The sequence below is a fragment of the Heterocephalus glaber genome, unplaced genomic scaffold (genome assembly GCF_053883595.1).
Source record: "Heterocephalus glaber isolate CG9 unplaced genomic scaffold, H.glaber_assembly_v1.0 deba00001606, whole genome shotgun sequence".
NCBI lineage: Eukaryota > Metazoa > Chordata > Mammalia > Rodentia > Bathyergidae > Heterocephalus > Heterocephalus glaber.
In genome coordinates, this window is record NW_028258377.1 from 31,021,829 (window position 1) to 31,045,920 (window position 24,092).

General features: G+C 34.5%; 1 protein-coding gene and 1 non-coding gene across 3 annotated transcripts in view; one reads left to right on the forward strand and one right to left on the reverse strand.

Annotated features, from left to right (window-relative positions):
• The window catches only part of Clint1 (clathrin interactor 1), an 81,208-nt gene that overhangs the window by 46,948 nt on the left and 10,168 nt on the right, over positions 1-24,092 (forward strand). For both annotated transcript variants that reach the window (XM_004836478.4, XM_004836479.4), the window contains exons 2-8: positions 2,093-2,197; positions 2,707-2,803; positions 5,283-5,391; positions 6,334-6,498; positions 9,841-10,018; positions 17,540-17,786; positions 19,901-19,973. In XM_004836478.4, coding sequence (XP_004836535.1) covers positions 2,093-2,197; positions 2,707-2,803; positions 5,283-5,391; positions 6,334-6,498; positions 9,841-10,018; positions 17,540-17,786; positions 19,901-19,973 — 974 coding nt within the window. The remainder of the gene's footprint in view (positions 1-2,092; positions 2,198-2,706; positions 2,804-5,282; positions 5,392-6,333; positions 6,499-9,840; positions 10,019-17,539; positions 17,787-19,900; positions 19,974-24,092) is intronic.
• LOC147822982 (U6 spliceosomal RNA) lies at positions 10,379-10,486 on the reverse strand. The gene has a single exon (XR_015444918.1). It is a non-coding gene; the product is annotated as a U6 spliceosomal RNA (small nuclear RNA).

A 24,092-nucleotide genomic window follows, 5' to 3' on the forward strand; every position in this document is an offset into this window, starting at 1 on the left:
TTCATCTTGTTCTCTAACATATTAAACAATGAAGAGAGATTTCAAGTGCATTCTTGGTAATGAAATGCTTGGGTGAATTATAATCCTAATTGCTATTGTTCATTTTCACAGCTGCATTTTGACACTTTTAACTGCCTAAGCCATGCATTCTTCAGCCACCAGGATAAACAAAAGCATTCTGAAATCTATCATTTTATGGCATATTAAATTCCAAATAGGTTATTGGGTGCCTAGGATTTATTTTGGGTCCATTGTTGATAAAATTAGAGGGAAATTACTTGTCTACATTTATACGTAAAATTGTTGTCAATAGAATCATTACTGGCTTTGTTAATAGTCTTAAACTTTAAAGAGGCAGTAAAGATTATGGATTTATTTTAGTTCCAGGGAAATAATTATTTTATCAAACTAGTGATATTTTAGGAAGGAACTTCCTCCAAGCTTTGAAAGAAAATACTAGGATTTCACTTTTCTTCCTTACAACAGTAGTCTAAGTATAAATCTTGAAGCCAGATTTCCTTAGTGACTTAACAAGTCACTTGTATACATAATTGTTCTTTTAAACTTGACCCAACCCTGTTTATTAGTCTCTTCCCTAAAATTTAAAGAAATTGAAGGGAATACAATAAATTGTGAAATTTATATTTAGGAGATTTGAGTGCTAGTTTCAACCAAGCCGTCATTGTTTAAAAACAGAACTTTTTCATGACTGAAAAACCAGATAGCAAAAAAGGAGGTATATAAAAGTAATAGCTATGGAGGTTTTGTTCACTGTTTCTAAGATTTAATTTGAAGTAGCAGATTTGAGTTAACCATATTCACAGGCATCTGTTATAGCAATTGTGCAATAATTGAAGCTTTAGACATCACATGAATACTACTCTACTCTCGTGTTTTCACAATATTTCTTTATTCCTTCTCAGAATATCTTTGAATTCTTAAATTCATATAAGCATAACAGATTACACTTTTAACAGCCAGCTATTTTGCCACCTCATGTCTTAAGATATTCTTTTCAAAACTAATTCTTTCTTATTAAATATTTAATTTTTTTAGTTATCGTAGATGGTGGTTTTATTCATTAATAATAGATAACTATTGCACAATTTCTATTTGTTAGACACTGTTAAGTACATTAAGATATGTTGTCTTTTGAGTATTATTTTTATTTATTACCATTTTATATTTGAGGACATTGAAGTAATTTTGACAAAAGTCACAAGTCAGATTTTTCTGACTCCTAAAGCCCATGTTCTTGACTGTTACTGAAGTCTTAAGTGAAAGTTAAATATCACACAATCTCCTGATGAAATGCTATGTTGCCAACAAATACGGGGGGCGGGGGGGTTAGTTACAGTGACTATGCAAAGACTTAGTGTATAAGACACAGTGAGTGAAAAAAGAAGTTTGGTGCATGCCTGTAGTCCTAGCATTTTGGAAGACTGAAGCAGTAGGATCACAAGTTTGAGCCCAGTTTGAGCAATTTATTGAGATCCTGTCTCAAAATAAAAAGTAAGCTAGAGGTGAAGCTCTGTGTGAAGGCTGTGGGTTCAATCCCTAGCACTGAAAGAAAAAAAGAATACAGGATTGTAAGTAAATGTTCATGGTATTCTAAACATTTGTAGAGTACTTTCTTTGGTTTATCATTCCTTTAAAAAAATGTTATATAATGTTCAGCTGTTGTATAATTTTGCTTAATCTACAGAATTTCTGTAAGCAGGAAAAAAGCCTGCCTGTAAACCAAATCTGGTCCAGAAACTGACAACTTAGTTTCACAATAGACTCTATCATGTTCAGTTTCCTTTTCAGTTTGACCCAAAGCCTTTTTTTCCCTGGACTTAAGCCAGCACTAATACAATCTCTCATCTGTATTCTTAAAAGCTAATGAAGTAGTAAAATCTTCTTTAAAATAACTTAAATGTGTTATATAGTGTCCTTGGGGTACCTTGTGCACAAAAGATGTTTTCTTTTCCACCCTGTAGAGGTAGCTCATTAGGACACCCAGTAGTGTCATTATTAAGTTTTCATGTGTTTCTCAGTTTTGATGCTAATCTTTGTGCGTATGTGCATGCATTTTTTTTTTTCTCTGCAGCACCAATGTGGTTATGAATTATTCAGAGATTGAGTCTAAGGTTCGAGAAGCAACGAATGATGATCCTTGGGGACCTTCTGGGCAACTCATGGGAGAGATTGCCAAGTAAGTGATAATTTGACTCAGCAGTGCAGAAAGAAAGTATCTTGAAACAGAAATACAAAGTTTGTTTTTAGTTTTAAGCCGTTTAGCTGCCAAATATAAATTTTGTATAATCATTCACATAGTAATACAGAAAGTTTAATGTGAAGTTCATTCCCTTAAAAATTAGCTCAAAAATAAAACAATTTTTCTTTTTCAGTGAAGTTTACACACTTAATGTAGCTTACTGTTTAAAGTTTGGAGAATGCACCTAATGAACATCGGAGCCACTATATACAGGAAAATAGAGCTTGCAAAGTATGATATTAAAAGGCTTACATTAATAGGTATAGGGTCTAGGTATTTATAAAAATAGGAAAAACATTTTTGAGGATGTGTGTCTTGTAAAATTTTTTGGATTAAGCTTATTCTTTTCTAAACACTTTAGGGAAACGATTACTTAAAATAAGCCTGCCATCTACTGTCAAAATTAACACACTGCTGAGTCTTAAGGTAAATTACCCTTTTTTCAGGGCTACATTTATGTATGAACAATTTCCAGAACTTATGAACATGCTGTGGTCCCGAATGTTAAAAGACAACAAAAAGAATTGGAGAAGAGTCTATAAGGTATGAATATAAGCCTGTTTTGTAATATTGAAAACAAGTGCTTGAAATTTAAGATACCTATATAATTATTTTGAAGGATATTAAATCGTTAAATAGATACTCCAAAAGACATATAAGAAATAGATTTATTATTTGTATTATGTTTTCTGGTCATCATAAACAACTGTTCTCAATATAAAATGTTTGAAATCATAGTAAACCAACCCCCCATCCCCCAGTACCAGGGATTGAACCTAGGGATCTTCACACTGAGCTGCATCCCCAACCATTTTTTATTTTGAGACAGGGTCTCACTAAGTTACCTAGGCTAAGCTTGGACCTGCAGCCCTCTGGCTTCAGCCTTCCTCAGCCACCACGCCCAGCTTCATAGTTCTTTTAAATGTTGAATATTTTTATTTGTTAATTTTTTCCTGCTAAAAATATTTGTGTATATCAAAAGTAATGAATGTCTTATTCAGATGCATGTTTAGTATATCAACAGTTAGAATGAAAAGCAGGCTAACATGGTTTGTATTCTACATAAAAATTTGCCTTTTTTTGGAAACAAGGTCTTGCTATGTAGTTCAAGGTGGCCTTGAAATCACTGTGGAGCCCAGGCTGTCCTTCAATTCGCAGGGATCCTCCTGGCTCAGCCTTCCAAGTGCTCAGCTTATAGGCATGCACCACCACAGCAGCTAAATGTGCCTGATTTATTATAACAGTTTTAAGCACCAAAAATATAATTAGGGATTCTGAAACATACAGACTTCTAACATTTTTTATTTGTCAACATGTACTTTTTATCAGATTCTTTTAGTTCTGACATATAGGTAAATAGATAGCAAAATTCTAAAACAAAATAATCATCTGTTCCTTCCCCACCGTATTTTCTTGGTACTCAAAGTGTATTTTCGAGAAAGACAGATAACATTCATATTTGAAACTTGAACATTCTGGCTTTCAGGAGTGAAGATCTGCGCTTTAGTATAGTGCTCTTTATTTTGTTTGTTTCTGAAAACATTTGCTGTCATTCCCTCTCCTTGTATACTAGGTATGATGAAAGAGTGAAATTTCTGTAAATTTTGCTTTTAAAAATGAGACTTGTGGGGTTTTTTTGCTGTCATTTTTAATGCTTTGTTAAACTACTTTTTAAAAACCTGATAAATTTCTAGTAGGATGAAATTTTGTGCCCCTCAATTTCATCAATATGACTAGATTTTCATTTAAGTCTGGTTTGTTTGAAGCAAGGTTAAGTTTAAAGTATAGAATTCAGTGTGATTTTTAATGTATTCACAAAGTGCCCAAGGGTCACTATTATCTAATTCCAGAACAATTTCATCACCGCATAAAAACTCACATTCACTAGCACTTATTCTTAGTTCACATTTTAGCAAAATTATCTAAAACAGTTACATTTTTTCTTGTATATATTAGCAGCAACTTAAAACAAAAGCCTTATCAACCTTAAAATTAAATTTTATCTGGGAATAATTATATACCATGGAGTTATATAATTACCAAATAATTCTTCTGAAGTTTCTAATGATTCAGTTTCATAATGCCCAGATAAAAAGTAAAAATGGAGCCAGCTTTGTAAAACTGTACAATTCATTTATATTGTAAACTCAGGTAGTGTTGAAAATCCAGATTACTTGTGAAATAGGAAGAAAGGGGGCAAAGGGGAAGGAAGTGGGAGGGCTAGAGGAAAGGATAGAAGGGAATGGGATTAATATGAGAAAATGGAAAAAGAGGAACAAAATCTTTGTAAATAGGGAGGACTGGAGGGGTTGAAGGGAGGGCTAGGCAAGGATGAAAAATAAGAACCAAGAGAGACTATGTAAAGGTGCAAATTTCCAATGATGAATGTCATTATATTGTATACCTAAAATGTACCAATGATTAGAATGAATAATCGAAAATGTAAAATAGGAAGAAAAGGTCCAAAGGGGTAGGGGTAGTGGGAGGGGCAGGGGAAAGGAAAGAAGGGAAAGGACAAATGATGAGAAATGGAAAAAATGGAAATAAAGTCTTTGTAAATAGGGAAGGGTGAACGGCGTGAAGGGAGGGCTAGGAATGGGGAAAAAATAAGAACCAAGATGCATTATGTAAAGCTACAATTCCCAATGAGAAATGTAATTGTGTTGTATACCTACAATGTACCAATAAAAGAATTTAATAAAAAAATAAAAATAAAAAAATAAAAAATAAATTATTTTCATCTTCAAAAAAAAAAAAAGAAAATCTAGATTACTGATTTTTAAAAAAAAAAATCTTTGATACATAGTGTCCATTAGATAACTTATTTTTATTATGTTGCTATTAGAGGACCTTCAAATTGACAATATAAGTTCAAGATTATGTAAAGTCTAAGTAAAGAAATCCTCCCCATGGTCACCATGAAGATTGTTTATTTGCTATTGTTGGAATTTTTTTTAACCACATACCAAAGCTTTACCAGAATTCATTTCACTAAATGATTTGGTGCTTTGTATTTTTACAGTCATTGCTGCTCCTAGCTTACCTCATAAGAAATGGATCAGAGCGTGTTGTTACAAGTGCCAGAGAACACATTTATGATTTGCGATCCTTGGAAAATTACCACTTTGTAGGTGAGCAATAGAAAAACCTTATAAGCAAATTAAAACAGTAGTTGGAGTTGTCAGTCACCTGAACCAGCTTAGAAGCTTCTCTGCTCTAATTAGAATGTGACTGTTGCGGGTTGTGTGACGAGTGCAAAATCCAAGACGTGGGGCCCTAGAGTATTAATTAGTGAAGACAAGAACTTGCAGAAAAGACTGGCTAATAACAACAGAACCAATACAACATGAGTGTTCGGGTTTATATTAAAATATGCACTGGATACTGGTCCCCTGTGGTGTCCATAAAGGAATAGCTTTAATCATATGGGAAGAAAAGGTTAGAGCTCCAAAACACACACATCTGTTTGAAGCTGGGTTTTTCCCCCTCCCACCAAACAGTATTTACTGTGCAAAGGCAGCAAGGCCAGAGTGTGTTTTGAATGTGAAAGAGGCTAGAGAATGAAGCACATTTCATTTTATAGTGTCCCCTAGTTGAAACGACTTAAAAATTTTAGTTTTTATGCTTTACATAGTTCTGGTAATTAGCGTTCCCAAATTTGTATCGGGGAAACCAAAACATTTAGGGTGCTTTTCAGTCATTAAAATGTTAAAGTGGTTCTTGTTTTGATTTGTTGTGTTAAAATGCGAATAGAGAACATTTATGGATTTATCCATTTTGCATGGTCCTCATCAAGTAATCTTTTTCACTAGATTTTTAATTGACCTTTCATGGTACTATTATTGGTGGTCCTTAAGCCAGAATGGCATTTCAGAACTTGGAATTTGCCAAAGAGGAAACAACAAAGTTAAAAACCATAATCTAACTCTGGGGTGGTTTTTGTTTTTGTTTTTCCCTCCAAATATTGAAGTTGGTTTCTTATTTTATAGGGTTAGTTCTTTGTTTTGTCTTAAAGAGTTTGGTACATATTTAGTGAATTCTTAAGGTTCTCTTTCTCTCTTACCATTCTCAAGATGAACACGGCAAGGATCAAGGTATAAATATTCGCCAGAAGGTGAAGGAATTGGTTGAATTTGCCCAGGATGACGACAGGCTTCGTGAAGAGCGAAAAAAAGCAAAGAAGAACAAAGACAAGTATGTTGGGGTTTCCTCAGACAGTGTTGGAGGATTCAGATACAGTGAGTATCAAAGATAGGCTGGCACCTAAGCATTAGTTTAGCTTCTTAGTTGTAGTTTAAGAATCATGGAAATACCAAAGACCAAAGTGCTTTTTTTTTTTTTTAAAGAATATATAGCACACTAAAACATATGTCATACTCATGGATCATGGGAATCTTCCTATTTTTATTGTGGATTGAAGAATGTGATTTTTAACCATTACTGGATAATTAGATGTTGGAAACTTTGAATTAACAAAGAGAATAAAACATGTATATCCTTATCTTTTAGAGTTATCATTCTTTAAAAATGAAGAAGAAGGAAATTTTTCTTACATTTCAAAGGAACATGAAAATACAAAGTTTGATCAACAGATCTATCTTTCTAATTCAGAACTAGTTTAGCTCGTGTTTTTGGCCAGAAACATAAACTTCCTGTAAGAAAGTCCAGCCTTAGCTTCCCTTCCCTTAAGCAGTGTATAATTTGATACAGAAAAAGATGATTGATGGTTTTCTCAGTTTTTCACTTGGGCTTATTTGCTTTGTTTGTTGTTCCTAACGCATTTACAGGCAACCAACTAGAACATTCACCTCTAACGCTTACTTTTAATGTAATAATATGCAGAAGAATAATAGGTGCTTGAAAAACATACACAAAAGTAACTTTTTCACAGCATGCTCCTTTGGACTTTTCTTCTTTGACCCCTGACATTCCCCTGGTCATTTTCTTTGTATACAAACAGGGTAGTGCTGTGTGCCTTAGCAGATGCTCACTGTGGCTCTGTAGCTCCCTCTTCCCATATCTTAGCTGTTTAATATTTGGCTTACATTGAGATCTTGGAACCCCTTCAGTGGATCTGTGTGAAATCTGCTATTATATTTTATAATTACTTAAAAGATCTCATTCCTTTGCTCCTTTGCTTTCCTGCCCTCAAAGAAAAAAATACTGCATTGCATTAGTTTTTGTTTCTAATAGCAGAAAACTTCCCTTTTTTAAGCTGAAGTACCATGTAAAATTCATGAATTGGACAAGAATATTTCTCTTAAAGAATTTAAGTATATTTTGAAGTTGTTTCTGTAAGAATAAGAAATTGAATTAGACAAGACTGTTTCATGAATTGGACAAAAACATGTCTCTTAAATGAAGCATTTAAATATGTTTTGATGTTTCTGTGGGAGAATAAGATATTGGATTATTTGTCCAAGTGGTTATTTTATTCCTTAACTTTTTCAATGTAGCTATGGCAATTAATGTGTTTTTAAGTAGAAATTGCTACTTGCAATTCATTTCCTCATTCTTCTATCCTTTTTTTTTTAAACCAACACAATATGTTATTATGTCAGATAAATTTAGAAAATTGAAGTTTTGAGACTCAGTCACAGCCAAGTAATTATAGGATCTGTATTGGAGGTAAAGTTAAACAACCTGTGTATTTACAACACATAATTTGCTTAATTATTATAAGTGTTTTTCAGACTGAACTACTCAACTTTAGCTATTTTGTGCCTTTTCATTCTGATATAAGGTCTTACCACTGTCTGCTCTCTTTAGCACTAATATAGTAAGGTGTCTACCACACTAAACAGTTTGGTTTTCATGCGTTTTCACTCTTCTGCATTGGCAGTGAAATGTGCATACAGATCATTGTACTATCACTGCCCCCTCCACTCCCAGCACTGGGGATTAAACTCAGGGCCCTTACACTGAGCTACATCCTTAGCTTTTTTTTTTCTTCTGAGACAGGGTCTCACTAAGTTGCCCAGGCTAGACTTCAACTTGAGCTCTTCCTTACCTCAGCTTCCCAGAGTGCCAGTATTATAAACATGCACTACTACACCCAGCTGCAACCTCTTATTTTTAAAAAACTATCCTGGTTTAAACTTTTTTATGTTACCATGTTTTCTTAAGTTAGAGGTCACTTCCAGATTTAGTACTTGTATTGTTTGGTTTGGGTTTAGGTTGGGTTTGCTTTGTTTTGTCTTGTTTTATTTGGTGGTGCTGGGGATTAAACTTAGGGCCTCACACATACAAGGCAAGCACTCTACCACTGAACTGCATCCTCAGCTTTAGTACATATTTTAGAATTCTCAAGCTTTTACAGAGGAGTTTAGTTGCGAAATTGTAGTAGGCACTTCAGTAAAATGGATTTGTGCAATCTTCAAAGAGCATGTATGCCATCCAAACTTGTTGAAGGTTCATAACAAAGGCTGTTAGCCACCTTTTGGTATTTTGTTGTTTCTCACTGCCCTTTTCCTTTTCTTCCCCACCTGCCTTAGTTTTCAACATTTTCTTTTTTAAAAAAATCATGTGATTTCTCTGTATCCTTCTCTTAGTTTTTAAGTTGAATTTGAACATGAAAATGGAAGGGTTTGTAATCTTAACCTTTCTATTGAATTCCTAAGGCCAAGGACTAAAACAAATCTTGACTTTTTGGGTTTTTATTCACTGCCATGATCTTTTATCTTCATTCCCAAATTCATGCAGAGGCTTTCTACCCCATTCCCAGCATATATTTCCAATTGACCTTTGAATATTCATCATTATTTTGAACTACTTGAAAGGAATTTATAATTGTAGTATGTGCAGTTTTTGGTAGTTAGAATATCTTTTCTTTTGTTTTTAATCTTTTCTTTTTATAGCAATTTAAAAAAACTTTTCCCCTGCTCTTGAAATTCATTGAATTATTTTTCTAATTTGATACTAATGAATGACAGTTGCCACATCCTTGCAGCATATTGTATCATGTAGCATTCAGGGAGGAGTTCCTTTAATGAGTTTATTTACTGTTTTTAGTCTTGTTTTTCTTTATTTGCGATGATATCTTTCTGTGCGGTCTAGGATGGTCCTGGAACTCTTGGTCTCAAGCCATCTTTCTGCCTCAGCCTCCCCTCCCCAATAGCTGAGAGTACTGACATGTGCCAACTCTGCTTTCTATTTTTTAGGACACTGTGGTTGTCCAGTACTTCTCAACTTTGATAAACCATTAAGAGACAAATGAAATCTAATGCATTAAATGACTTTTGAAAAACAAAAATATTAGCATTAACTCTTTTGCTATTAGAGCTTGTGTTGATTTTTGTATTTTCTATTACTCCTTTCAGTATCCTTTAGGAACTGTTGAATGCTTCACATTAAGGTTGTGAAAGTTTTCATAAAAGCTTTTGAATCTGCATTCCTGCCGCTAAATGACTGACATTACATGCTGTGCCTTGCTGTAATTGTGTTGATTCAGCATATAGGAGCTTTCTGTTTTCTTTTGAAAATGATTTTATTATGAGGGAAAGGTTCAGAAATAAAGACTGTACATATCATTTGAATTTAATGTCCTTAGAGTTGCTTCTTTTTTTTAATGTGTTATATAGGTGAAAGATATGATCCTGAACCCAAATCAAAATGGGATGAGGAGTGGGATAAAAACAAGAGTGCTTTTCCATTCAGTGATAAATTAGGTGAACTGAGTGATAAAATTGGAAGCACAATTGATGACACCATCAGCAAGTTCCGGAGGAAAGATAGAGAAGACTCTCCAGAAAGATGCAGGTATTAACATTGTCCCCAGGGCTTCTTGAAAAAGGTGCTACATTTTTGCTGCTCGGTTTTTATTTGAGGTATTAGCATTTCTGAAGATCAGCTTTTTAAAAAAAATTAGCCTTTTTTAGTGGAGTCTTAAGTTCACAGAAAAACTATTCATAAAGTGCAGAGGTTGCCATATACCTACCTCCCCTCTCACAGTTTCTCCTGTTAATAACATCTTGCATTAGTATGGTATATTTCTTAATCTAGAAAACCCATATGGATATATGTATTGTGTTAAACCATTTGATGAGTTTTCACAGATGCATGGCATTTACACTATAGAGTTATATAGAATAGTTTCACTGCCGTGAATATGCCTTGAACAAAAATAGGGAGTAGCTTATGATTTTTACTAGTCTTCCTTTTATAGAGGCTATACTGATTTTCCTTATATTGCTCCAGTTTTAGTACACGTGCTACCGGAGCAAGCAGTGTAGAGGTATATTTAAGAGATATATTTAAGCAGTGTAGAGGTATATTTACTGCTGCTAGTAACGATACTCAGTCTATGTTGTGTGTGTCTGTTTATTTCTACAGTTGATCACGTTTAATTTCAGATGTCTTAGTCTTCCCTTGGAATTTTTCTCCCAGTAAAAACTCTTATATGTTATTTTAAATTTGGACATCAGATGATCCAGGGATTTAAAGATACTGTTGAATAAAACAAAGGATTTGAAATTTAACTCTTCATTTGTGTGTGTGCGTGTGTGTGCACGTATGCCTGCATGTGTGCATTTTACTGGGGCTTGAGCCCTGATCTACATTTCCAGCCCTCTTTTCTTTTTGAGAAGGGATCTCATGAAGTCACTAAGTTGCCCTGCCCGGGTTGGGCATGAACTTGTTGTGATCCTCCTGCCTTAGCCTCACAGAATGCTGGAATCACAGGTGTGCACGATCATGCTGGGCTTCCTTTGATGTTTCATTATGGCTCTTTGCCAGTGTATACCAGAAAAACAATCCAAATGGCCTTTGGACCGAAATTTTTTCTGGTATACACCTGTATTTTCATAAACTTCTTTTTCTGATGTTAGGCATTAGGCGTTTTACATAGAATAATACATGGAACTTTGCACCATTCACTTTTTTTCTTACCACTATAATTGTAAGCTAGTTTTTCTGATAATTTAAAGGACATTGTGTATAGCACTTACTTTGCAAAGCATGTTTTGCAAGGCTGTATTATTTCTGCCTCACAAAACAGTATTTCTAATAAGTGAAGTAGAGTAAGGACTTTAGCCTTTGTTAGATACTCATTCAAACTATGTGGACCTGCCGAAAGTAACATAGTAATTGAAGAAACTACACCTTCAAATGTGTTCATATAATTAAATATTGTCTCTTTTCCTAAACCAAAAATATCTTGATAGTTCCATTTTAGAGGCCATTAAATGAAATACAAACAAAAATATAATTAATTTTGTAACAAATTCTTAAATGTTTGTTTAGTGTCTTTTCAATATGTTTTCATATTTATTAAACCCTTTTTTAAGACTATTTCTAGAATATGATCTTTAAAGGCCAGCATTTAATACTTTGATACTTTGACTGTATCTGTTGTGTAGCTGTTTCTACCTCCTTTAATAATGACAGTATGCATATAATAATTATAAATACTAAACTTTGGGAAGCAGTGCTTACCTCAGGTGTTCTGTGCTTTTTGCCCTCATTAATGTTCTTGAGGCCTGCATAGATGATCTTGACTTGTTTTAGAAAGCACAGTGGCCATATATTCTATTGGTATTTCCTGAAGAAGTATGAGAATTGGTTAACCTAGCTGGGTTACAGATAGAACTATGGATGTTCTTTTTTTTTTGGTACTGGGCATCGCACTTGGGTCCTTGTGCTTGCGAGGCAGGCCACAGTGGAACCACTGAGCTAAATCCCCAGGCCTATATGGTTACTCTTTTCTTTTGCCCTTCTACTTTCATTTTTTTCTTTTCTTCCATGTCTTCCTGCTCTTTATTTTTTCTGTCTCCCCTGCCCTTGCCTATCTTGCCTTTAAGACAGGGTGTATAAGAGTTCTGAATCATTTATATAGAATATTCTGGTTAAAAAGAGTAAAAATAGAGCAAATATGATTTATCACAGTAACAATAAAGACATGCAAGTGATTTTTCTTCATGTTGGAGTGTTTGTGAGAGAACAGATTTTTAAAGTTGCACATGACCTCTGATAAGTTACCAGAATTTCATCCTTGTTCACTATTAAAATCAGGAATTCTCGACTATTTATAACATTAGAAGATTCCATTTCATTGTGTGCTAGTCAGTTATGTCATAAACTGTATAAAGAAATCTTGTGCTGAAATAAAATTAGACATCAAAAAGGTAAGTAATGCCAACTTTACTTACTAGGTTAATGGTGGTAATCTTCAGGTCATTTGTTGTTGAGAAATTAGGAAGGGATCTTGGCCACTTGCCAGAACTTGTAGGTTCCTTAAAATGCTTGTGTAGAAAAATACATTTAGGGGCCAGAGATTTAGCTCAGTGGCATTGTGCCTGCCTCGCAAGCACAAGGTCCTGAGTTCGATCCTTGGTACCAAAAAATAAAAATTAAAAATACATTTAACCCCTTTGTTCTGTGCAGGAAGCCATTCTTTTTAATCCTTGATTTATACAAGTTCTAAATTGGTTTATTTTTAAGTAGAAATTGCTTTATATTAATCTCAGTTAAATTGCATCAGTAATAGTCATAGTTTAAAGGAGACTTTTAAGCATTTTATTCCAGAATATTTATAAATTAAACCACCTACTCAAAAAATTAAGTAATGGTAGGTAATGGAACGTATTTAAGGTTCTCTGTATCTTTCTCTTTTTTCTCTTTGTGCTACTTGCATCCAGAAAAAAACCCAGTGCCTTATTACTAGAGAACAGTTCACACTAACAGTTTCATTCCCAACATATGAAAATCCCAGGGTTTTTTTTTCCTCCCCCCCCCCATTAACTTTATTGGTACATTTTAGGTATAAAATACAGTTACATTCATCATTGGGATCTTGTACCATAACATGAGTCTCATGATTCTTATTTTTTCCCCTTCCCCTGCCCTCCCTTCACCCCCTCCACCATTCCCTATTTGCAAAGACCTTGTTTCCATTTTTTTCCTCTTCTCATATTGTTTCCTTTCCCTTTTTTCCCTTCCCCTAACCCTCCCAATTCCCCTTCTCTTTTAGACCTTTTCTTCCTGTTACACAATATCAGTTATACACTTTTTAAATTACAATATTAAGATCTAGGAGACATTACCACAGATTTTACAGAATTTAAAAGGATATAGAAAGCATATTACAAAAATCTTTTTTGAAATAAATTTGACAACTTCTAAGAAGTACCCTGGAAGACAAATTAATGAAACTAACTGCGGAGGAAATACCAAATTTGAATAGCACCTATTAAAGAAAGTATTTTGCTAGCTTGAAAACCTACCTGTATGACAACAGCAGGCTCATAAACATTTTAACTGATAAATTATATCAAACAAAGCAGAAAAAAGAAGGAACACTTCTCCCCTCATTTTAGGAACTCAACATTGTGCTAATACTAAAACTGGATAAGGATAATAGAAGAAAAAAGTATGAACATAGATAGAAGTTTGTTTAACAAAACAAACTATTAGAAGTCAGATCTGGCAGGATGTAGAAAGTGGTTTTGTTATAGGGATGGCAGTGTTGGTTCAGCATTGGAAGATCCACCCCCAAAAGTCATCATTTTAACAGAGGAAAGGAAAAAGCCATATGATCCTGTCACTAGTTGGAGAAAAAGTATTGGACTAAATTCTACAGCTGTTCATGGTAAAAGCTATCAAGAGACTAGAAGTAAAACAGAACCTTCTCAACAGATTAAAGACATGTACCCCATACTTCCAGCGAGAATGCCTTATATGAATGGAGAAGACACAATGCTTTCTCCTTAAGGTGGGGAACAAGGGCAGATATGCTTACTCTTTATCTGTCCATTAAACTTTGAAACCTAGGCCCCACCAAAATAGTCTGGCAATAAAATTTCACAACTAGGATAGGATTGGCAGGGAGAAGCAAAATCTTTGTATGTAGATGAAATGATCATCTACAGAGAAAATACTTAGAAATCTCTAGGAGCTCCTAGAACTTGTATTTGAATTTAGCAGGATTAGAAAACACAAGGTATATATAAAAATTCAGGTCTGTGTATACTTGCTATAAATGAAGAATTGGATATTGAAGTTGAAAAGTTATGTAGGAGTACAAAGGACCTAGAAAAGTTTAAAGCAAAAAGTGTTGGAAGACGTTTAGTATCTAATTTTAAGACTTCTTCTAAAGCTACAGTAATCAAGGCAGTGTTAGTGTAAGGAAAGACATATAGATCATTGGAATAAAACAGAGAATCTAGAAATAGAACCACACATATATGGTCCACTGAGTTTTGAAAGATTATTTAACATTAGCATTTTATAGAATATAAACTCAATTCAAGAGCTGAGGAAGAAAGAGTGTTTTCAGCAAATGGCACTAGAACACCTGGTATCCAAATATAAAAAGTTAACCTCAACCCTTTATTTCCATACATGAAAATAACTTGAAGGGATCTATGAACCTAAATAAGAAAGCCTAAAAGTATAAAACTTTAAGAAGAAATTATAAGGGAAAATATTGATGAATTCAGGGTAGGCAAGAACTACCTAGGATACAAAAGACATGATGTAGAAAAGAAAAAAATTGATAAATGATTCCATCAAAATTTAGAACTTTAAATGACATCATTAAAATGAAAAGTAGTCCTTAAACAGACCATATTTCCAATGCATATAACCTATGACCAGAATATATAAAGAATTCTTACAGCTCATTAATAGACAACCCAATTAAAATGTACACATAAGAAGATGATAAATAGCCAGTATAGCACAAGGAATGGTGTGCAACTCTAGAATCAGAAAAATACTAATCAGTACAATAATAAGATTGAATTATGCACTCATTAGGGAGATGAAGTCAAAAGTTTTAAAAGTCTTGTCATGACTTTTTCTTTTTGTTGGATTCTCCCCCTTTGCGTTTAATTTGTCACGCCCAATGGATTCATTCTGCTGGGTTTCCTGGGGTTGTGATCCTCATTGTCTTTTCCTAGGGTATTGTCTAAAATGTTTTGGAGTGCCGGTTTGGTATTCATGAAGTTCCTGAGGTGCTCTTTATCATGAAAGTATCTGATTTCTCCATCAATTTTGAAAGATAGTTTTGCAGGGTACATCAGTCTGGGTTGGAGGCTATTTTCCTTTAGGGCTTGAAATCCATTACTCCAAGCTCTTCTTGCCTTGAGGGTTTGCATTGAGAATTCTGCTGTGATTCTGATGGACTTTTCTCTGTATGTGATTTGTTTCTTTTCTCTCACTGCTTGTAGAATTTTGTTCTGTTGGGTTTTTGGAATCCTAACTATTATATGCCTATGTGTAGATTTTTTTTTGATCAAGGCTAGCTGGAGTCCTATATGCCTCACTTATCTGTGTGTGAAGTTCTTTTCCCCTTTTTGAGAATTTTTCTGCCATCACTTCTGTGAAGAGTTTTTTTATGTGATCTGCACTCTCTCCTCTTTCTTCATTGACTCCAATCAGTCTTATGTTATTCTTCTTTGCATTGTCTAGCAGCTGCTGGATTGATTTCTCAGGTTCCCTTACAATTTTAAAGCAATTTTTCTTTTCCTGGTCACTAATTGCAATCTTATCTTCTATATGTGAAATTCTATCCTCACATTGGTTCATTCTGCTGTGCAGACTTTCGATGGAGTTTTTAATCTCTTGGAAATCTGTTTGTGTCTGTTTTATGGATTCCATTTGTTTCCTATGTTGGGATTCCATCTTGTTCCTCTAATCCTCTATTTTTTATCTGTGTCCTCTCTAGATTTATTAATCATGTCTTGCACCATGAGCAAAATCTTTGCTGTTATCTGAGTAATTATTTCTGATTTCATTTTTCCCAGATCCTCTTTTGTTGCCAGTTCAGAGAGTCCAGGTGGTTGAGTATCAGAGTGTTCCATCTCGTTTCCCTTTGGGGTTGCTGTAGGTGATCTGGAAGTCTGTTTTTGAGGCTTGTTTATGTGTCTTCTCATTTCCGTGGGGGGCGGGGTACACTTCTGGCGCCCACGTGGCTCACCTTCTCTGCCCTAGGAACTTGGGATGGCAGCAGGGGAGCTTCCTTCCAGGTTCTGGGACCGGCTTAGCCCTAGGAGCTTGGAATGGCAGCGGGGGGAGCTTCCTTCCGGGTGCTGGGACCGGCTGAGCTTCTCTGCCATAGGAGCCTGGGATGGAGGCGGGGAGCTTCCTTCAGGGAGCTGGGACTGGCTCACCTTTTCTGCCTTAGGAGCCTGGGATGGCAGTGGGGGAGCTTCCTTCCAGGTGCTGGGACCAGCTGAGCTTCTATGCCCTAGGAGCCTGGGATGGAGGCAGGGAGCTTCCTTCCAGGTGCTGGGACCGGCTCGCCTTCTCTCTTCTCTCTCTTTTTTTTTTTTGTTGCCGGGGATTGAACTCAGGAACTTGAGCTTTCAAGGCAGGCACCAGAACCACTGAGCTAAATCTCTGGCCCTATCTCTTTCTTTAACTATTCAAAAAAGAAGAGAGGTTTTTTTTTTGGTACCAGGGATCGAACTCAGGTCCTTGTGCTTGTGAGGCAGGTGGCAGCACTACTGAGCTAAATCCCCGGCCCAAGAAGACAAATTTTTTTGGATTGTGACTGAAAGGAAATTATTTCAGCAACATTTTCAATATAGTTAACTTTTTAAGAAATAGTTTACATAGTACTGTAAAGTTTTGATCTTCTGATACAATAATAAAGCACAGTTGTGAAGTGCATTACCTCAATTTTCTGCATTTGTAGATGAGTGTTTAATCATTTGAATTCAAATAGGATAATATTTTTAAAGTATCCCTTGAAATTGTAATAGTTTATCATATATGCATTAGTGTATGAGAGTTGGTGATGTTATTGTGTTATAAATGTGGAACTAGCCATTTGTACAAAAATTCATCTCCAAAAAATGGTTATCAAATCCAGATGTTTGAAATACCAGTCTTAACTGTTGATTCTGTGTATGTATTTAATCAATTTTATTTATTTGTTTGTTTGTTTATTTATTGGTACTGGAGATCAAACTCAGGTCCTTGTGCTTGTGAGGCAGGTGGCAGAACCACTGAGCTAAATCCCCAGCCCACTATTTAATCTTTTAACTATGCTTTCCATCTGTAATAAACAAAACTGAGTTATTTTAGTTTTTAGTTATGCACATTTATGTAAATACTGTTTTGTAGTAGTGTTTTAGACTTACCTAGGGAATTCTTTGCCCCGCCCCCACATTCACATCATTATTCAGGATGCTAGATAAACTGCCGGTCCCTGTAAAGTAGTCAAAGTATGGATTCTTGGAGTTACAGAATTTGAAATTCTTTAACTCAGATCACTGAGGACTACATTTTAAAATAATCTCAAGTCTTATTATTTTGCTTCATTTTAATATCTTTTAGTGACAGTGATGAGGAAAAGAAAGCAAGAAGAGGCAGATCTCCCAAAGGTGAATTCAAAGATGAAGAAGAAACTGTGACAACAAAGCATATCCATATCACACAGGCCACAGAGACCACCACAACTAGACACAAGCGCACCGCAAATCCTTCCAAAACCATTGATCTTGGAGCCGCAGCACATTACACAGGAGAGAAAGCAAGTCCAGATCAGAATGCTTCAACCCACACACCTCAGTCTTCAGTTAAGGTGAGAATGGCAGGAGTTTACACATTATATATGGTTTATTTTTATAAACTACTTTTAGAATTCCTGCATTAGTTGGCTTGAGCATTTGTAAGCAATCATATTAATTATGGATCATCTGGCATATATTACTTAGTCCGTAGTAGTAAGAAATCTCTTTGGGGGAAGAAGCCTGTCCAGTTGCTCAGCAATTGTCTATTTACCTTCTATGAAAGTAGAAATGATACTTTTGGTTCACTGGGAAAGTTTGTGAATCAGAGTGATGCATCTGTTTCCATCTAGATATCGCACAGCTTTATTCACTCAGGAAAACATGATGGAATATTTGGAAGTTTTAAAAAATGACAGCAGAGTTAGATATAGTGGTGCACACCTATAATCCCAGCTCTCAGGAGGCTGAGGCAGGAGATCACTATGAGTTTGAGGCCAGCCTGGACTACATAGTGAGTTCAAGGCCAACATGAGCTACATAGTAAAGGACTGCCTCAAAGTAAAAAAAAAAAAAAAGACAAAAGAAATTGATGCTTAGGAAAAATGATCTCATTTAACACTGAGATGGCACCTGTAAAGGGAGGTTTTTTTGCCTTGTGGTCATTACTGATCAGAGCTAGAAGGCACTGCCTCTTTTACCTTCTTTATTTTTTATTCACTACAGAAATGAAATCCACCTACTAGATAGCTGACAAGTTAGTCTTTCAAACAGAAATCTGCCAAAGGGGGAGTTTGCTCTGGAAGGTTAAATTGCTGTTTCTGTCATTATTTCACCCACTACATTTACCCAACAAATAACTTTACAACAGAAATAGTTAAAAGCTGAGGGATGCCAGGGATTTAGCTCAGTGGTTTCACTGCCTGCTGCGCAAGCGCAAGGACCTGAGTTCAATCCCTGGTACAAAAAAAAAAAAGCTGAGGGAAACAATTTTCTGATGTATCTAGCAAATTGTATGTGACTAAACATAAAAGTTAGGCCTGCTTGGTGGCCAAGTCTTTGCCAAGTCTCTTCTGGACTGGTGTATAATTTTCACACATTGTGATTATTTTTTTTCAAGTTTTGCTGAAAACCTCAAAAGTATCCAATCCAACTTGAATTGTAGTTAAATAGAGGAAATGGTTCTCTTATTTATTTGTGGTCTTAGGCTTCCCCTCCTGTTGTAGACAGTCTTATCTTACTGATTGCCGTGTAGGATCTGATAGTCAAAATAATTAAAAGCCAAACACATGGTGCCAGTCATAGAGAATTCATATTCATATATGGTTATGTGAGGAAAATCATCGAAACTGTAATTTTTTTTTACAATAAATTGAGTATTATCTCAAAGTATTTTAAATATCATATCTGGGAATTCCACTCTTTCCCTATTTCCTAGTAATTCAATTCTAATTCAGTGTGTATGTATTGAACATAGGAGGCATAGATGTCAGGTTCTTTAGCACTGTGATGAAGCTAAAAATAGAAGTCCAGGCTTCATTGTTTAGTTTGGGAACTCAATATAAAACAGATGTCAGGTTATATCCAGCAACAAGCAATTATGTTAACTGTGCGATATATAAATAATGTTTTGTACAGTTCATAGAATTTTAGTCCTAAGTAGGAATTTGGCTTCCAATCCAGTGGGTGTCAGTCTTCGTAAGGGGAGCTTTGTATGATTTTAAATGGCAGAGTCCCACCCTAGACAGTTACAACTCATTTTGTTCAGGTTTTTTAGTGATTCTGGTAATGTAGCACTAAGAATTAAGTGGAGTCTGGGAGATATATTTTCCAGATTGAAATGCAATAAGAAAAGGAATGAGTTAGAAAAAAAGTATGAATGTTAGGGACTTGTACAGTGTTGGGAATAGAATTACTTAATGCTTATGCCTCTCCATAATGAGCAAAGCTCTATGCTGCCTGCCTCACAAACACAAGGACCCGAGTTTGGTCCCTGGTACCAAAGGGAAAAAAAACAAAAACAAAGAGTAAAGCTCCATTTTGTTTTTCAGAAATCTAGATCTGTCCTTGCTTAGATAACTTTACAGGTATATGGGTCTAAATTAGGAATTATAGGTGGGTAGAATTGATTTTTGAAACAAATTAGTAGAAATTTATTTTATGAGCACATAATTATGTATTTTTTTAGACTTCAGTGCCTAGCAGCAAGTCATCTGGTGACCTTGTTGATCTGTTTGATGCCACCAGCCAGTCACCAGCAGGTGAGCTTCTACATTGGTTTTTTCTTTTTAGTCTCCTTGGTTTTAATCATTTAAGAAAATACCACGAAAAAAATTTTTTAAATGTCATGAAAAGATGAAATGAAATACATATATTTGTTATAATTAATGTGAAACTAGTGAGCCTGGAGCAGTGTGGGAGGAGAATTGTTCAGTTGCCTAAAACAAGGGGGGACCTGGTGTTTAATATTTGATAATTTAGCAATCTTTCAGTCCTCTTATTTTCTTTAGCTGCTACATCCTTTACCATTCTTTGGAAAATACCATGTTGATGTTTTTGTTTACCTGTTTATATATGCATTTATTTCTTAAAGTTTTCCCCTAAAAGACTTAACACCTGGTTGTACATCTCTGACCCTCAGACATAGCAAAACCTCTTTGTGGTAACATATTATTAAATACTGATAATAGTATCCTGAAATCACTATAACATAACTTACATTTTAATGATTGCTTGTACCGTAGTGCTTCCTCCATAATTAATAATGAATAGTATTTCAAGGTATAATAAACTTTTTGAAATTTTCCATGATTAAAGATTTTGGAGGCTTGATAGTTTTCATTTTTAATCTTTTAAAATTAATTTGGAGAAATGAAATTTACATTAAGACTGCTACCTTTGATTTCTTTCTCTGAAAAATTTACTGCCCTGTTCACTTTACTGATTTTCTCTAAATCTCTCTTCCAACCACTAGTATTGGGGGTTGAGCTCAGGGCCTTTGCAGTGAACAACATCCCCAACCCATTTTTCAGAGTCTTGATAAGTTGCCCAGGCTGGACTCAAACTTGTGGTACTCCTGCTTCCCACAAAGCTGGGACTACAGGCCTGCGCCACCAGGCCCAACTCCCAAAATCTTATTTCTTGCTGTCCACATGGATGTGCCTAGAGTTTGTTTCCCTTTCAGTTCATTTATCCAACAAATATTTTTTCAAGTAGATGCCAAGGTGCTTGTAAGATTTAAGAAATACGACTTCTGTTTAAAGGCAGTTTTTCTAAGCCTATTTAAATTTCACTTTACATTCAAATGTAGACCAGAAAAATTGGGGAATAAGTCATTTCCCTGTTATTTTCTCCTTGCCTGCTTGTTGGAGTAAACTTACAGGACTCCTGATCTGACCTGGTTTCCAAGATCTTACAGTTCTTCCCCCCTTTTTCTCTAACTGTAACTGTTCCTAACATTTTTCTTCAATCTTTATTGGGTTGTAATGCCCAAGGTTACAAACAGCTACATTAGTTGTTTAACAATTTATATGCTGTCTTTTTGAATGCTTAAGATTTGACCTGTAGTACTAACTAGTAGTTAGCATGTGGTCATATAATACAGACATAGTGTCACACAATACCAATTATTTTGGACTTTCGGTCATGAAGTATTAATGACCCTCTTTCATGCGTCTGTGGAAAGTTTTAATGGAGCAGTCACTGAAGAATTAACTAAGAAAGTCGGATGAGCAGATGTAATTTTTTTCCTTCATGATACCAAGATTGCTTGGAACAGAGAGAATTATTAAATACCAGCATGCTTCCTTTTGCTTGGCAAGAAACCTTTTGAGTGGTTTTTCTTCTCTAATGCAAATAGATTGACTAATTAAATAGAAATAGCAGTTAAAATTAATTCAGTAACTGAGAACAAAGTTTGACTGAAATCTGAAAGATTTCTTACCTTAAACTTTTATCAGTATTGTCTAAGGACAACTGAATGTGGATTGACCTCTTTTTTTAAGCTGTCTTCCATTTCAAACAGTGTATTTAACCAGTTACTACAGATCTCCCTCCAGTCAGTATATAAATTTACCCATCTCTTTAAATACTTTAATAATATATTTTAAATTGAATTCTGTAGTGAAAAGAAATTGGACATTAAATCTTTACCACCTACACATGAGAAGGTGTAAGAATCTACCATATTAACATTGCTGCTTGCTGTGTCATTTGGGTGTCATTTACCAGATGTGCCCATATTTATAACAGTACCATCATGCAAGTAATATGGGCACAAACTGTAAAACTAAGCAGATACAGCATCTGTACTGCTTATCAGATAAATAACTCCTTTGAGAAAATTTGTAATTATTTTTTAAATGTGTTAGTATATTCTTACTGTTACCATCTTCAAAAGTAGAATATCAGTGTAGATTATCTTAACAAGTTTAAAATTACACAGGTAAAACTTTATACATCAGGATTTACTTGAGATTATCTTGATAAATGTCTTAATATGGTGATTTTTTTTCAAACTGTACTTAAATGATGTTCTGGTGGTTTTTATATATAGCACATTTCTAGGCATTTTAAGAAATGCATAATTTTAAATATTTAGAAAGGAATCCAATTAGAAATAGAATGCCAAAAGCCATTCCTTTTTTAAAAAGTATAAATCCAGTTCTCTTCTTTGTCCCTTTATCATTTAACAGTTTAGATTTTGATTAACATACTATTATGTATTTCTAGCACAATAAATGAAATTGAAGAGGAAGTATAGTCAGTACAACTAAAATATTTTGGAATTCTAAGTTTAAAAAAATTTTTAGAGGACTGAACTCTTGATTTGCATTACATTTGAACCTATTGCTTTGTACTCAGTAATCACTTTTGCATGACTTGTAAACCAGCTTATTACGTTCTTAGTAGACCAACTTGTATTAGTATTTGGATGCAGATTGTCTTCTAGTTTTGACCCAAGATTACTGAAAAGTAAGTTTTTTAGTATATTCTTCTCACCAGTTACTAAAAGTATTGGATGCTTAATTTAAAAAGCAAAATTCAGCCTTAATTTAGGTACATAAAGCTAACCATTAATAACTTTGAAAATTATTTTTAAAATATTTCTGTGTATTCATTCTTATATTTAAGAATTTATTGCATGTGAAATCTTTCAGGCTTCTAGAAAAGGGATTTTTTTTTTTTTTTTGTAAACTGCTTTTTACCCAAAATCTTCCTGACCATTTCCTTACAATTGTATACTCTTACTGAATTTTTCATTGCTTTATAATCTTACATTATATACTTGTACTGTAATTTAACCAGTCTCTTATTTTCTGGTTACTAAGGTATTTTCTCCCCAATTTTTTCTCTATTATAAGTTAACTAGAACACTAACACCTTTCAAAATCTTTTAACTTGTAAGGAGAAAAACTTCTTTTAGATTATGAGTAATTTTTAATCATTATTTATGATTTTTTTGTATTTTATCATTTCCTTTTGTATATATTAGAATTCTTCATGGATAGGTTTGCTTAATGTAATCCAGATAAAATTCTTTGTTAAAGATTTCCATTTGTAGTATAAGCCCTATCAGGTCATAGCCGTATTTTTCTTGTTCATGGTATTGCTTTGGAAAATACATGTTCCCAGCTGGTGATTGTAAATAACCTCCTTGCTGCCCTGAAAAGGCAGATGGAAATGGTTCATTTATAATGACAGCTCTCGTGTGGGAATCGTGAAAGATAGCTCTTGTTGTGAAAATTAGCAGTCTTCCACATGCAGCAATTTTTGGTAGATTCTTTTATTTGTATTTCCTTAGATAGACATTATCTTGGGGAAATGCTTAAGCCAGAAAATTTTTGTTGAGCTTTAAGCATTGGTATGTATATCATGTACATCGGTATGGATTGTCCCTCCTAGGAGAAACTTTTTCTGAATGAAATAGAGATTTTTAATTTTGCAAACAATAAGTCAAACCTGCATTAAGTAAAGGTGGCTTCTAGTTGTAAAATAGCTATGTGCATGTCTCTATATTCCCAATATTCTTAGTTATGTTGAAATCTAATTCTTAGTAGTATGTGATAAGAGGAATAATATTGCTGTTGGTAAGTTGTGAAAAACCTATAATTTAGTGTGGGTGGCAGAAGGTAGAGCAGTAGAATAATCAAAGTATGTGTGTTTATCTGAAATATTAAATTCAGGAAAAGTAAAAATTTGTCCATTTTTAAGTTGTGATCTGTGGTAGTTAGTGCTTTTATCTGCAACAAGAATTTTCTTTGTAGTTTAGAGTAATCAAGATTAGAAAATTCCTACTTGTCATAATTACTTACGGATATGTATTCACTGCCTGGATGAAGCAAATTAAAATAATCTCATCTCCAATTTTCAAATCCCTT